Consider the following 13,600-nt stretch of genomic DNA (forward strand, 5'->3'; position numbering starts at 1 on the left):
TGGTCCAACACTGCAAGGAAGACCTGAAGTTAATGAATAAAGTCCAGCATGGAACATGCTACTTCTACCGCTCTGGTGCAAAATGGCTCTGCATTCAACCCTTTAGAAAAGGCATCTTAGAATCTTCTGTTTACACAGAACTGTCTAGTCATTGCAGCACTGCACACACCTCACCATCTGCATGGCTGGCTTCCAATGCTCAACCCATTGTTGTCCCAAGGGAAAGACGTATCTGCTTTTCCTGGGGACATTCCCTATCCTCCTGGCTGTATGCTACAGCACCAAACCAGGACACATATGACAAGGCTTTATAGCTCTCATGGCTATGAAATAAAACAGCTTTAAAAAAGGGATACAGATCTATGTGGTGAATGCAGCAGTTTTTGAGGTGCCTGGCACATTGTGCACAAGAATGAAGCAAGAAATGCTGGAGATAGCAAGATCCCACTGCGGTTTTTACTGGGAACAACTTTTCATGGACTGCAGCTTTTCGGAAATTGGTCTGTAGCAGCATAACAATATATTAAAACAAACAATATGAAAGAAAATCAGGTTAATAAAATGAGCAGATTGTTTCAGAACTGTACCTATGTTGGCTGGGCTCGTGTACCCGTAAGCATACTGATAGAACTTCCTTGCCGCGGCTGGATTCATTTGGATTAGCGTGACACAGCGCTCACACCACACTTCTTCAGGTTGATCAACAGGCAAAAAAGAACTGAACAGAAGATTTACTAGGCGCCGTGACACCGGCCGTGAATCGATCTCAAGGCGAGTCAAGAGATGCTCTATAGGACAGATCTTCCAAAACTGGTGTGGGGAATAAAAACATGTTATCATGACTACATTTTATAGCTCTCTCTGCTTTTCCCTGTTGATGTACTACCTGCGAGCTTACCAGCTGTTTCTTCTGGCCAGTTCTCACGCTGCTCCCTCTGAAATCTCTGTTCAAAACCCACTTCTGTAAATTAGCTTCACCTTTCATGTGTTCGTATCAGCCAGTTGCTCCCACTGCCTGCCTTCACTAGTCCTGCATGAAGCCCAGGTATCCTTCTCTGTATGTCCCTTTTCCTGGTAGTTTAGATGAACAAGCAGGGCACAAGCAACATCACCTGTGTGCTGTACCAGTGGCCAGCATACCTAGGGTATAAAACAGGTAGCAAGGAAAACATGCTCTTGCTCTGACGACTGCATGTTCTCACTTGGGGCTTATCATACCAACTTGAGAAGACAAAGTCTCCTGAGCTTCCATTTCTGTGCAACAGCCAAGTACCAAGTACTGAGAGCTCTGCTTAGACATTTCTCCCCCATCACACCACTCCCAGCTAAAAGGAGCTGCAAGACCAGTAGAGGGCCTTCCCACCCCTCCTACCACACATGGGTGAAAGAGCAAAACAAGGACCCCACATTTATGTAAGGAAGGCCTCTCACTTAAATCTGGGCATATAATCTGGATAAGGTTCAATGCTGGGTCAAGGGCTTCTGCATTCTAATAACAGCCTTCATGTCTACATGCAGGGAGCATGGGAGCCTGAGGCCCACTCCCCATCTCACCCCAACAGAGAAGCAATGTGAGGGGAACTAACATTCAAATCAGCCCCCAAGTTAGTAGTTCTTTAAAAAAGGGCCCCCCCCCCCCCCCGGTCTTTCAAGCATCCTATCAACATACCTAGCCATGGCGGCACAATGCCTGAAAAAGCAACCACCGCCTTTTTTCAAGCCAAAGACACAGATACTCTGTCTGGTTTTTAAAAACAAAACCCCCCTTTTCAGAACATTCCAGGCAAACACACGATAAAAACAGAGACCACAAAAAATTCAACAAGAGGTACAAATCCAAGCACACTTACAGAAATAAATGATTTTTCTAAGATTCCCCCCCCCCACATTTGCATTGCCTTTGTAACAACGCCACTCTCAGCTAATACACTGAACACTCCATGGCTCACACACACTCTACTGTCAGTGTGCTACACAGTGGTCAGAATGAGCTATAGACTGGGGAGATCTGGTTTCAACCCCCCGCCCCACCATGAAGCTGCCTGGACAACCCTGGGCCCATCACTCTCTCACACCTTCACCTAACTCACAGAGCACAGGTCAAAGGGGCAGGAAAGAACCTTGAGCCCCCTGGAGGAAGGGTGGGGATAAGAATATGATAGGCAGAAATTGCCCCTATTAACATTACGCCGTCTCATCTGATTCGCTGCCCTAAGTAATAACTAGCACTGTTTCCCTCTGATGTTTGCTGGTGTTCCTCCTGCTTCCACACCTTTCTAACCAATTCAGCAGCATTCCTGATCCTCAATCATGCACAGCAGGGGTCTCAAATCTTTTCCATTTAGAGGCAGTTTATTATTTTTTTTGCAGCAACAAAAACACCAGCCACTCGTTACTCGATTCAGAACGAGGCCACATGATTTTTAAAAACTGTCCGGAGGATCATTAAAACACCCACCTCTCAGTTGTTCCTTAACTGGAAGGCTACAATTAAGATACTTATTAGAAAACCTGAGGAAAACATGCATCCGTTTTTTGTAGGCAATGCTCAATTTAAAATGCAGCAATAAGTAAATAGGTGGGAGCAAACATCTAATGCATTCCTTACGCCTCCTTTTCCTCTTAGGATTGTCACGGTATTGATGAATGCACATTTTGCAAAATAAATTGCCTTGTTCTGTGCAGCCCAGCAAACCTAATTTATCCTACCTTTGCAGCCCTGACAGACTTAATTTTCAGCAACATATCAACAAAAGCCACTCTAACTTTCTCAGAATTGTCATGGAGATTGTATTTCAGGGCTGGCAGGAGCTGTTCCAATAACGGGTGGCTTAGGACGTTGTCCAAAATTATCGGCAAGCACTACAATAGAGAAAAGAAACCACCAGTAAAAAGGTTATCGCCAGAAAACAGGGAATACAGAATGGAAACGATTCTAATTGCTAAGCGCATGCAGCTTAGAGAACTGGCTTTGGAGAACAACAGGGGAAAAAGCAAAGCAACACATTTGACTAAAATGTGGTGTTTAATGCGAAGCGGCATATGTCACGCTTAGAAAATTCTCCATTTAATATTCCTTTTATGTAAAAGTAAAGCTCTACTGGAACAGAGACAGAAAAGAATATTTGGGAAGGCATGGAGCACAAGTTTTTTAAAAGTCCAATATACCTATTAATGTTTTTATTTCGAATTTCAGGTATTATTAGATTAACCACCGTTTCTGCTCTGGATCTAACTTTATCGTTAGTTTCCTCACTTCTACTAGATATAATCACAAAGGGACCACCAGCCCATATCTGCAAAACAGCATAGTGGTACTTGTATGATGTTTGCAGACTATTATATACCCGAAAGCACAGGTTGCCAATGGGCCTGTAGAAAAACATTCTGTACCTTTAACCAAGACTGATTGGAAATACTATTTACCAGGTGATGTTATTTACCTGTAGGCATAAGACCTTTCCACGCGTCAAACCACTGTTAAAGGACCAGGATGTTCTTCTACAGGCCAGTTGGCAACCCTACTGAAAATTCCAACCTCCTCTCCCCTCTTAAGATACACAGGGGCTGTCTTAAAAAAAATAGAAGGTGGTGGCTGTAGAAAGCCAAGCAAGATTAAGGATTGCAAGATGTGCCAGTGGTCTAAGTTAAGGAAGACACATTGATTTACACAGCACACTTACACCAATCCCCCCCCCCACTGGTCTTCACCCAACTGGCTTCTATCAGCCCAGCCCAAATCCACAGAGAATGAGGGATGCTGCCTTATACAGAGTCAGAGTGCTTGGTCCGTCAACTTTAATGTGGTCTGTTTTGACAGGCAGCAGCTCTCTAAGGTCTCAGGCACAGAAAGGAACCTGGAATTAGAGATGCTAGGATTAAACCTGGGACCTTCTTCATGTAAAACAGTGTCCTTCCACTGAGCCACAGCCCTTTCCTCCCATGTGTTTAATGGGGTCAAAGTCCCCAAAGCTAGCAGCCTTGGCCTCACTATAGCTGCCACTGCCCTTACATGGGAAGAGAAGGTATGAGCATAAGGCAATGTGCATGTTGCCTGTGTGGTGCATGTGTTCTGTGCTGAGCAAAAGGAATGTACAACTCTGCTCCGGGTCCCCTGCCAATCTTCACAGGGCCCTGTTTGCATGTTACATTCAGGAGCAGCAGTCATTCTGTTTCAAGAACGAAGTGATGTGAAATGTAATTAATATGCCCTCAAATCAATGAGAAACTAAACACAGCAGAGAGTCTACATAACTAAATTAATCTTACTTTAAAAACAGAGCAGCGAACATCGGCTGAAGTTATATCAAAAGCAAGGTCTTCAACTAGTTTTTTTAAGAGGTCAGCAAGCACCGTGGCAGGAATCAACTCCCAATATTTGAATGCTATTTTACTGACGCCAAGCACCCCTGTTGAGCGGACCAGAGGGTGAGGATCTTCCAGGAGAGCCTACAAACAGAAAGAACAGCCATGAACAATGTATCATCTCCTTACATATTAATTCTGGGCACAAGCTTTTGTGTGCATGCACACTTGTTCACGAAAGCTTATACTCATTATTAAGCTTTGTTGGTCTTAAGGGTGCCACTGGACTCAGACTTTGTTCTGTTGCTTCAGACCAGCACGGCTACCCACCTGAATCAATCTTCTGTAGTTAGTCCATTAACATTTCATTAGTTAGTTTAACAATGCAGTCCTATATTGAGTTAATGTAGCCTAAAACCATTAAAGTCAATGGGATTAGTCTAGAGTAACTCTGTATAGGACTGCATTGTTATGCGTCAGTTGAAATGAACTGGAACTGCACAAGGGCTCCCTACTGTGTTTTCGGACGCCTCACATTCATTTCTAGAGAGGGGTTGTGCTCTAAACATTTTCAGAACTTATTAACTAATTCCTCCAGGCCTAGAATATGAGCTTAGGCATTTGTCTAGGATTTCATCACCAGTACAACTGTTCATCATCCTACATTATAAATTTATGCTCTGTGCTATAAAGTTACAGTTTAATATCACGGAGGAGAGAGAATCAATATTCAGTGGCATGTATCCAGCGAAACATCAGTGGTGTTCTTCCCTAAGTAAGTGGTGCTTCATTACCACAAGGACAGAGTTCCCACACTTGTGGCAGAATGAGGCATGGCCTGATTCTCATGCAGTATGAGCCCTTACCACGTCCAATTTTGAAAATGCATTAACTACACTACTGAATTATAAATGAAAAAAATCAAAATGTATTAAAATAAAAGATGCTTCATTTAATTTACTGCAATGTGTTGAAATGACACTGCTGACATTCCTTCATTCATGTTTCATCCCATTTCATACACTAGTGTGACTTTGTGTGTTACCTGGATTTACGCAAAAGGAGGACAACCCTAAATGTAAGACAATCCCCCTAAAACTGCTATACACACACATACAAAAAAAATTAGTTGGACATAACTGTAACTTATATGCACATTTAAGATGACCCCCTCGTTTTTGATGGCATACCTGGAAAAAAACTAGTCTTGCACTTGAGTGAAGGCGGTAGTTGATTGATGAGTTGAACTCCTCCCCCCTTGGGTGCCAAGAGTGCTATGCCTTTGTGTAAGTGGAAATAAGCCACTGGAGACAATGAGATTTTCCAGGTGCAAAAGCTTACTGCAACTTTAGCAACACTTCTCCTAATGCAACAACCTTTATGTTAGCAGAATACATGCCACTATTCTGCTAGTAGTTACCTTTATAGCGCTATTTGGTCTGATACATATTTATCACGGTTTTCACTTTTCTACTTTTTTTCTTACAAATACAAGCAGCGAAGAGTCCAAATGAGGCAGTAGTACTAGTATGCAAAATGGAATGTGCTTAAACATCTTGAGTTGCCTTACTTCTGAGCAGATTTTGCTAATCTTAAATCACCAGTTTGATGGAGAGGGATGGTGGGTAGATCAGACACAAAGAACTTACAAAGAGTTCATCAAACTGCCTTTGAATTTCATTATCAGTATCTTCTTTGCTAAAATGTGGATCCAGAATAGGAAAAGCGTCAACAAATAACAACGCTGCGTTTGATCGGACTTCTGAGTTTCTGGCCTGTTACAAAAAGGGGGGTGGGGGAGGAGAAATAGTCAGCTTTGTTGATTGTTATAGAAAAAAAATCTTTTTTGCACATTACTAACCATATTTGTGAGCTATGATCAATCAAGACTTTCTCCAGAGCATACCCCCAGCTTTGGAGGCAAAGGTGGGTGGTGATCAGAGATACCTTTCTTGCAAGAATGCCTTAGTTCTAGAATCCCCTCCACACAGTGAATGCCTTGACAGTAAGCTTGGGTGACAGGTGAAAACGTGTTCTCTTAAGATTTTCTGCTGTCTTTTATTATTTTTCTCTCTTTCTTTTTGGCGTATAGCTTTCTGTTTTAATTTTCCCTGCTCTATTTCTATGATTCAAGCTGTTGTTTTTCCTTGTTGCTTCTCCAGTGGTGATGATATAACTTTCAAGGAGCTCAGAACCCTGAACAACAGCTAATGTAACAAAAAAAGCTTCATCTATTCTCTGCTGCAGGTTGATTATGAAAGCAATACTTTAGTTTCAAACCTTGTGACAATGTTAGATTTCTCTTCCTGCTTAATTGCCTGCTGCTGTATGAAAGGGAGCACAGATAAATGAACTAGCTTCTTTTAAATTAGCAGGCTTTTGCTATAGCCGTTATGCATGCGATAAACTGGAACAAAGGTGCAAAATAGCTAATTCCTCCTATAATGACAACATGGGAGCTCTCTCTCTTTTTTACCACAGCTAACTTATGGAGACTCTGTATGGTTTTCAAGGCAGGAAATGTTGAGAGACAGTTTGCCATTGCCTGCCTCTGAATAACAACCCTAGACTTCCTTGGTGGTCTCCTATCTAGATATGGAAAAATTTCCAGAAATTTTGAAGCTCGGAAAAAACCCCGTTTCCTCCCCGAAAAAAAACACGGAAATTTTCAGAAAAATTGAAAAAAATGCTACATTAGCACTTCTTTTTTCTTCTCCAGATTGAAAGTCATCCTGTTACTTTAGGAACATAAAATATGACTATGGACATTTTTACTTGGCATGAAATTATCACAACTAGCATATTAAAAATATAGTGTATCCAAACAATTATTAGAAACAGAATAGCCACCCACATGCAAAAAAAACCCTGAAACCTTTTTCTTTTCTTGTGACAATAGCACCTCCTAAAGGAAGAAATGCATTTTGTTCTTGCATTTGAGAGTTCAGTTTGTAACCTGGGACTTGCTTGTCCTCAGTGCACAGAAATTAGTCCAATCTGATACCATACATATTTTTTAGAAATGATTTGGAAAATATTTGAACACCTTGTCCTAAATTATTTTATTCATCATGTTAAAATAAAACGTTCCATAATCATTTTTTTTCTTTTCTTTTTTCAATTTTTCCAATTTTTTGGAAAGAAACAAAAAAGGCTTCAGGAAAAAATGGGAAAAAACCAACGTTTCCCCCCGAATTTTTCCAGGTTTTTTCCGAGCCTTCACATCTCTACTCCTATCCAAGTCCTAACCGGGGCTGATCCTGCTTAACCTTCAAGATTTGATGAGATCGGGCTTGCCTGAGCCATCCAGGTCAGGGCAAGCTCTCACATACTCTTAAAAAAAAAGAATCAAAACTTTGTAAGCACCCAAAGTCTGATAGAGACTGTGTAATCTGCCACTACTTTATATTTCCTGGGAAAAGAGCTCCTCATTTTCAATGCCACTGAAAAACAAAAAAAACAGATGCACCTCTGATAGTGGCAACATCCAGTCCTAAACCTCACTAAATGACCCAAGTATGTGGATAGGTTCACATTTGAGAAGGCTGTTCTTTCCTTGTCCCTAATTATTTAGGCTATAAAAACCCTGCTAAAGAACATAATGAGGAGGGAATTTCTTCTCTAGGTTTACCTATGAAGCCAAATGGCACTAGATTCAGGACCGACACAGCAATGTTTCCTTAACCAGATGTTAATATGCAGAATTCATCAACCCAAGTGGCGGTACTAGCTCCAATGGCTTTTTAAAAACAGATAAGATGATGGATGGTGAGTGGATGATAGATAGGGTGGGTTAGGTAAGTTCATACCAGTAAACCCTAGTTAGAATAGCAGTATGCCCTCCGAACTCTAGATGCTAGGAGTAGCAGCACCTTTATCAGCACCCAGAGACACCTGACTGGCTGTGATTGGCTTTGAAATCTCCCAAAGTTTTGTGATTGGCTCTACTCTGCACGGCAGCCATTTTGTGTTGGTGCCCACTGCCTGTGCTCAAAATTGCAGATATCCACAGGCTCGTTAAGACCGGGGAACCCTGTTTAAAACGTGCTGATCTTCAAAGATGCCACAAGATTCCCATTTGTTAGTACCAAAATTAGTATAGCTTTCAAAAATAATCTAGATGTTTAAAAGAAAACCCAAAGCATGTGAATTACCTTCAGTGCTCTCCAAAGAATAGGTTGATATAGTCTATATAGCACCTCCTCAACTCCTTGGCGACACTTATTTTGTTTGTGGAAATAGCTCAGCAACTGACAAAACAAGAGTCAATGCAAATGATACAAGAGGTCATTTCACAAGCTGTTAAAAACAAAAATGTACACACATGGCTAATTTCACCCAATTACATTTTGTAAAATGAGAATTTCCTAAGTTGGTTTTAGAACAAGTGTTGGTTTTTATATTCCTATTTACCTTAAGGAATCTCAAAGTGGCTTACAATCATATTTCCCTTCCTCTCCCCACGACAGGTGGGGTGGGGCTGAGAGAGCTCTGGGAGAGCTATGAGTGGCCCAAGGTCACTCAGCAGGCTTCATGTGGAGGAGGAGTGGGGAATCAGACCTTGTTCTGTATATTAGAGCCCGCCACTCTTGACCACTACACCACATTTATGCTTCTAAAGCATATTACATTTATCGACAAAAACAAATTGATTACTTGCAATTAAAGTTCTCTGGTCAGCTGTACAATTACATATACTGGCTCTGTACTGCAGAATATTTTACAGTTCTAGCCTCAGAACTGGCACTCAGATCTGCCCCCCCCCCCCTTGAGGCAGAGTTTGCCTCTCTGCATAAGGCTGGATGGGAGCAGCAAGCAACATCCTGCTCAAAACAGAACTATTCCTATCACTTTGGAAATCCATCACGACAGACTCTTAGGTCCTAAAAATCAATCACAGGGACTAGACCAGAGGTGTCAAACGTATTTGTTATGAGGGCTGGCTCTAACATCAATGTCACTTTGTCAGGCCAGGCCATGTGTGCCATAAAAATGTAATGCGAGGTACCGGAGATATAAACTTTATACAGGACACGGGCAAACCGAACAATATTATTTTTACTCAGAACACAAACATACATTACAGTATTTCCTTAAAGTAACTCCCTGATGCCCACCCTCCCATTTCTACCGCCCATTACTCATTACAGTATACGGGGACATAATGCATAGCCTCTTGTCATCTGTCAATAAAGGTAATGACCAGTTGCTCGTGGGCTGGATAAGAGCCCTAGATGGGCCGGTACTGGCACGGGGACCTATGTTTGACACCCGTGGACTAGACTATTGAGTTCAATGCTAGTTGTCCAAACATCCTGTTAAACGTCATTCTTCAGTCTCCTTCTTCCTTCAAAAAAGGCAGCATATAGCTAGTATCAGTTTCCAAATACAGCACAGGCTTATACTACGAGGATGTCGCAGGATCAAAAAACTTTGCCAGAGTTCAGGGTATGAGCTTTTGTGAGTCACTACTCACTTCTTCAGAGTGAGCAGTGACTCTCAAATAGGGATGGGCTGAACCTCGAACCGAACCATGAACACATATGAATCAAGAGGTTGGTTCGTAAACCAACCCAGTTTCTATCGGTTTGTGAGCCATTTAAAGTTTAAACCCCTGCTTTCTGCTCCCCACATTTTTTCATGGGGAACAGAAAGCTGGAGTTTCCAGACAGCTGAGCAGCGGGACAGCCACTCAGTTATTTGGTTTAAATGGCCCCTGCTTTCTGCTCTTCACAAACCACTACAAACTGCACCAAAATTCTTGTAAGTTCATGGCAGTTTTTAAGTTTGTGAACATCATTTCATGAACCATGAACCAGCCAAGATTTGTGATGAACTTCAGTTTGTCAGTCGGTTCATACCCATCCCTACTCACAAAAGTTCATACCCTGCCACAGATTTTGTTAGTCTTTAAGATGCTACTAGATTCTTATCTTTTCTTGCTGCTACAGACAGACTAACACGGCCACCCATCCTGATCAATACAGGCACTTGATTTCAGTCTACAGATCTGCAGTAAACATATTTTCATACTACTGCAAGGTCAAAACACAGAAGATACCTTTGCTTCAGTATAGGATCACACTACCTCCAGAACTGCATTATTCCTTTGCAATTGGCAACTGCTCTATGTTTCTACAAAATGTATAGTGTCAGCAATATTTCCATACACAGAAGACTTGCTGATCATTGCACTCTCTAAACACCAATTCCCGTTCAAAATATATATTACCTTAGCCTCATTCTATTCCCTAGGCCTCTGTAGCTACCAAGAGAACATCTTATCTCCAACCTATACACTCAGTTCATCCAGACCTTCTGGACACTATGGTGACCAGGCATTCCCACCAACAACCATGGCCTGGCAGTCTGTTTTATTTGTTACCCCTCACAACCAATGATACAGTTTTCACAGGATTGGTCTAACCAATTTTTCTGATGGAGGCCAAAGGATTTGATCAAGAACATGGAATCTTCATGGACAACAGGGACTGTAGCAAGAAGGACAATCAGGTGTGAATAAGTGAAAAAGCTGACAGTATCCAACCCAGTGTCTACTTGGGCTCACAGTCTCTATTATCATCAGTGATTGTCCGTTCCTTATTGTAATTTTACTCTCTCCGATACTCAGCTGAGTAGGATGATGGTTATAAATTCTAAATCTGATGTATGGCCTCTCCTCCCACTGCCTGTTTCCAAGAAGTTACCCTACCTGTCCTCTTTCTTGAGCTAAAGCATGAGCACTTTATTGTATACCCTGGATAAGAAGTGAACACTCTCTTTATATATCCCTCAAATCAAACACTTTCAGAAAGACAACAACTTCTTCAGTGTCCCAAATAAGACCAGTAAGGTTTCATCCCAATGTTGACCTAAGTGTGTGCCATCCATTATCTCCTTGTGCTGTTGAAGGAGAACCTACCACAAGCACCCTTAACAAGCGGAGTTGGCTGCATCTGCCTAACAAAGGTGTATCCCTTCAGGAAACCTGCAAAGCTATGGGGGCAACGGCCTCTACCTGTGCCTTTCTGGCAGGGCCGGCTTGCTCACTAGGCGAACTAGGTGTTCGCCTAGAGCGGGCCGGCCCTTAGGGGCACCAAACTGCACCTCCCCCCCCCGCCAAAAGCCCTGCATGCATCTAGTCCCTGACTGGTGGACCACCGCCACCATGAGGGGACAGGGCGCACGCAGCTGGGGGGGTGGGTCCCGGTCCCCCGGGGGGAAGGAGAGACGGGGGGAAGTGGGCAGGGGGGAAGAAAAAGCAGAAGGGCTGCCCTCCAAAGAGCTTTGTAGCCCCCTCTCCCCCCCACCCGATGCGCCCAGCTTAGCACCTGGCTTGAGCACCGGAGAGGCACGCGGCAGCGGTGGGGGGAGACACAAGGGGAGGGGGGGGCACCAGTTTTGCCTAGGGTGCCGAAAAACCTCAGGCTGGCCTTGCTTTCTGGTTAGAGTTTTAGAACAGATTAGAGCTACTTCTGCATTGGCATAGAAACCATATGTGGGACTGCACAGAGACCACGAAGAACATGTATTTAGTTCATTATTCACTTCAAACACTTACTTCAATCACACATCATCACATCTTCATCGACTATCTGAGAGCCAAACACCCACACAACTAAGTTTTATATAACTAGGATTTGAGGTTTATATACCTTTAATAACAGTCAATGATAAACCATTTTTGAAACCAAAGTATTTTTGCTTCAAAGGGGAAAACTGTAAAAAAAATCCCACTGGGCATGCCATCTGATGTGCCAGAAGTAGGCCTTTAGACCTCCCAACCATGGCATTCAAGTCTTCATTACTTTGTCTTTTCACAATGGCTGAGATTTAGATTTGGAAGTGCCCACTTTTCTATTCATTCAAATTTACAAGTTTCTAGTTACCATTACTCAAGGGTCTCAGGGTGTGGAGGGGGAGGCATTTGTGAATTTCCTGCATTGTGCAGGGGGTTGGACTAGATGACCCTGGAGGTCCCTTCCAACTCTATGATTCTGCCTGAGATTGTCCCATTTGATCCTCTCAACAACACTGTGAGATGGGATAGTCACTGTCTCTCACCCTAGCCAAAGGGCACCCAGTGAACTTCATTACTGAGCAGAAATTTGGCCTCAAGCTTGACATTCCATTCAGTACACCACAGTGGCTGCAGCAGTGGAACAGGTATCACAGTAAGTATTAATACTAAAGCAGTCACATGCTTGTGACATGCTAGGGATATTTAAACAGTACCAAAAAATGGACACTCTCAATTCGTTATTACTGTACTGTCTATCACTGGGCTTCAGCTTGGTCCAGTGTTCAAATTGTTCTGGTTCTCTAAAAGACAGTTTGCTTATAATCAACAATGTTCCCCTAAAGATAGGAAAGTTGAAAACCTCTGCTTTAGATGGTCAACACACCTCTCTTGTTTTAGGATGCAGTGGGGAATTTCTGGGAAGATGAATTGCGTGATGCATGAAATCCTGAATACAATTATGCTCAATCACCTGAAACAAAAATAGATACACAAAGGTTTTTGTTTTCCTATCACATATGGCTGCTATGTACAGCTGTTGCACACGACTGTGTATGATGCATGCATGTGCAGAAGCAACTACCAACACTTCCCCCCCTCAGAATTACTGTTTTATTAATATACATAATTATGCAAATTTAAAACCCATATTATTAACCAGCTATGATCTCTTGAACATAATGACAAGCCTCACAAATTATAGCTCAACTGTGAACCAACAGAACTACAATCTAAGCTAAGCAACATGCATTCAAAAAGAGATTCCACTTTTATTTTCAATCATTTGGTTTTTGTCTAATACCATCTTTCCTTAAGTATCGCCTATTACATTTCTCTGTTTATAGAGTTAGCCCATATTGTGCCTTCAGGAAATGAAAAACAGGGTAATTAAAAGAAATATGAGACAGTTCAGTGATGATATTGGGAAGATGGTAATAAACGGCTCCTCTTTATTTTTGTATTTCAGAAAGTGAGGATTTAAAATGTAGTGCTCCCTCCCCCACTTTCCTGAGCTCACAGAAAAGGGCACAATAGCAAATCTAAATGAATAAGAATTCAATCCTAGGCTGTGATGCTAAGGCTCCTTGAGATCAGATGACACAGGAACAGGCTCTTCACCTCCTCGCAGTAGCTGAGACACGTTTCTGCACATCTGTGCCATTAAAGAGATACAAGCAGGTCCTGCATTAGCCAAACAGTGAATGACTTCCCAGGAAATTAGGATAAATTGGAAAGGAGTGACAGGAGCAGTAATGAGGAGCGATGATGACAAAC

At 42.3% G+C, this 13,600-nt stretch overlaps 1 protein-coding gene across 1 annotated transcript in view; it reads right to left on the reverse strand.

Moving 5' to 3' along the window:
* The window catches only part of NCAPG2 (non-SMC condensin II complex subunit G2), a 52,934-nt gene that overhangs the window by 21,696 nt on the left and 17,638 nt on the right, over window positions 1-13,600 (reverse strand). Inside the window, exons 9-14 of the mRNA XM_015428985.1 lie at window positions 12,711-12,797; window positions 8,460-8,555; window positions 5,955-6,080; window positions 4,270-4,449; window positions 2,710-2,862; window positions 588-810 (exon numbers count right to left, since the gene is read on the reverse strand). Of these exons, the coding sequence (XP_015284471.1) occupies window positions 588-810; window positions 2,710-2,862; window positions 4,270-4,449; window positions 5,955-6,080; window positions 8,460-8,555; window positions 12,711-12,797 (865 nt within the window). The remainder of the gene's footprint in view (window positions 1-587; window positions 811-2,709; window positions 2,863-4,269; window positions 4,450-5,954; window positions 6,081-8,459; window positions 8,556-12,710; window positions 12,798-13,600) is intronic.

The sequence above is a fragment of the Gekko japonicus genome, unplaced genomic scaffold (genome assembly GCF_001447785.1).
Source record: "Gekko japonicus isolate JY-2015 unplaced genomic scaffold, Gekko_japonicus_V1.1 scaffold1303, whole genome shotgun sequence".
Classification (NCBI taxonomy): Eukaryota; Metazoa; Chordata; class Lepidosauria; order Squamata; family Gekkonidae; genus Gekko; species Gekko japonicus.